We start from the raw sequence: 2,150 nt of genomic DNA, 5'->3' as shown, positions 1-2,150 counted from the left end.
CAAAACACCACCAACTTGAAAACTGTATGATAGAGTATGTCTTTGCTCTAGAAATCGGCCACTCTTATGCACACACACACACACTTAGTGTCATTTCAAGCATCACAAGCCTTTTTATATAGTGTAGATGATTAGGGTAAACCCTAATAACCCATGTCTTTTCCTATTCCAAGGATCCATGGGTTAAAAGCTCCATGGATCATCCATGGACTCCCATCCAAGCTTAGCCCTTATCCTAATGAGTGTTAGCCCACATTATATAAATATAATAGACCATGTTTAATTAGTCACCTTTTTGATCACTAAATTAATTCAAAATTAATTTAAGATCAATACTAATTAAATAATATGATTTCATATTAATATATTAAAACTTCTAATATATTAATAAATCAAAAACATACTATTCTTATAAATGTTATCCATATAAATCGTTCGGGTGAAGTGCAACCCAAATGGACCATGCCGGGTCGGGTCAAGTATATACCAAATAAGTTATGGACTTAAACACCTTATCCGACAGAATTCACTGAAGCAAATGCAAGTGATGTTCTCCCAAAGATGATGAAGCTGGATCTAGAAAGTGTAGCATACCTACTTGGGGCAGGATATAGCATGGTTGAAATAGAGAGCTTAAGAGGGGTAAAAGTTGAATTGGATGATATGCCACCAGTTGAGATGGTTAGTTTGACTTCATCATTTCCTAAATGCTACCATTAGTATAAAACTATTTATGTCCTTTATTAATAAGTATTTTTCAAATTTTTATTAACAGGATGTAACTGAAGTTGAGGATATTCCATATGTTGATGGTGTGATGGAAGGAAATGAGGGTGATGGTCTTATAAATGATGGTGTGGACGAAAATAAGGGTGACGATGAGGGTGATGAAGCTGGTAAAGTAGAAGGTAAGGCTAATGATGATGGTGTTGGTGAGGATGATGGAGAGGGTGATGGTGATGTTGAGGATGAAGGTGAGGGTGATGGTGAGGATGATGCAGTAGATATGGAGGAAATGATTTTGATGATGAACGGCATGTACCACCTTGAAGGACAAGAAAACCCTCAGAAAGGATCATCCTATAAAAGCTGAAGAAACCTTGTTTTGACAAAGATGGAAGGGGTTCCACATCTAGCTATCCTGTAGATTTGGAGTAGTTAGCTAGGTATATAGGGGCAAAAGTGGGGACAGTATCGTTGGGCAATTGTATAGGTAGCCCTTTTTAGTTATTTTTTGATATACACCCACTACTTGCAACATACATCCATTTGTTTAGTGTTACATTTTGGCTTGCCTATTTTGGATATTTTTAGGCTTTTGGGTACATGTTTTGGTATACAAAATGGATGGCTGCTAGATGCTAGTAAAACTTATGTAATGGATGCTTTTTATTAAAGTTTATAATGGATGCCCCTACTACAGTAACCATAATGTTTTTATTTTATTTTCTAGTAGATGTTAAGCATTAACAATGAACTTTCATTAGTGCGATTCCTTTTATGCAAGTTATCCTTACATTCCATTCATGCAAAGTCCACTTTCATTATGAATGTAACCAAGTGTAGTTTAGTGCAATTCCTTTTATGCAATGTACTTTCATTATACTTTTATCCATGCAAAGTCTACTTACATTCCATTAATGCAATTCCTTTTACGCAATGTACTTTGATTGTGAATGTAAACAAGTAAATCAAGAAAAAAGTTCAACATATACATGAAATACCAATTAACTACCATTCTAACCAAGTGTAGTTTAGTGCAATTCTTTTTATGCAATGTACTTTCATTGTACTTCCAGTCATGCAAAGTCCTTACATTCCATTAGTGAAATTCCTTTTATGCAATGTACTTTCATTGTGTATGTAAACAAGTAAATCAAGAAAACAAGTGCAATATATACATGAAATAGCAATTAACTACCAATAATACCATTACCATTAATACATTACAAATGTAATACCTTGTTTATTTATTTGATAAATAAATAAATTAATGAGCGAATAGTAGCCATAAAATAAATGATTATATAGCGAAGTGTTGGTCTCGGGGAGCTATTGGTCACAATTTTAGAAGTCCGGGATTAAAAGTGTAAGTTCCGGACTAAGTTTATAATTATTTATGAAGATAAGGACCACTTGGTAATTATTTG

General features: G+C 33.9%; 1 protein-coding gene across 1 annotated transcript; it reads left to right on the top strand.

Annotated features, from left to right (window-relative positions):
- The first annotated feature begins 561 nt into the window (after positions 1-561).
- On the top strand, positions 562-1,093 carry LOC111889965 (histone chaperone cia1). The gene is made up of 2 exons (XM_023886114.1): positions 562-681; positions 776-1,093. The coding sequence occupies exons 1-2, from the start codon at positions 562-564 to the stop codon at positions 1,091-1,093; spliced, it is 438 nt and encodes a 145-aa protein (XP_023741882.1).
- The last annotated feature ends 1,057 nt before the right edge of the window (positions 1,094-2,150 follow it).

This window comes from Lactuca sativa, chromosome 5, assembly GCF_002870075.4.
Source record: "Lactuca sativa cultivar Salinas chromosome 5, Lsat_Salinas_v11, whole genome shotgun sequence".
Lineage (NCBI taxonomy): Eukaryota > Viridiplantae > Streptophyta > Magnoliopsida > Asterales > Asteraceae > Lactuca > Lactuca sativa.
Note: the sequence above shows the minus strand (reverse complement) of the source record. Positions and strands in the feature narration are given on the sequence as shown.

Excerpts from the sequence above, each read along its gene's own strand:
- LOC111889965 (XM_023886114.1), top strand. The coding sequence starts at position 562 with ATGATGAAGCTGGATCTAGAAAGTGTAGCATACCTACTTGGGGCAGGA. Across the intron at positions 682-775 it reads ATATGCCACCAGTTGAGATG|GATGTAACTGAAGTTGAGGA; the intron begins GTTAGTTTGACT and ends TTTTATTAACAG.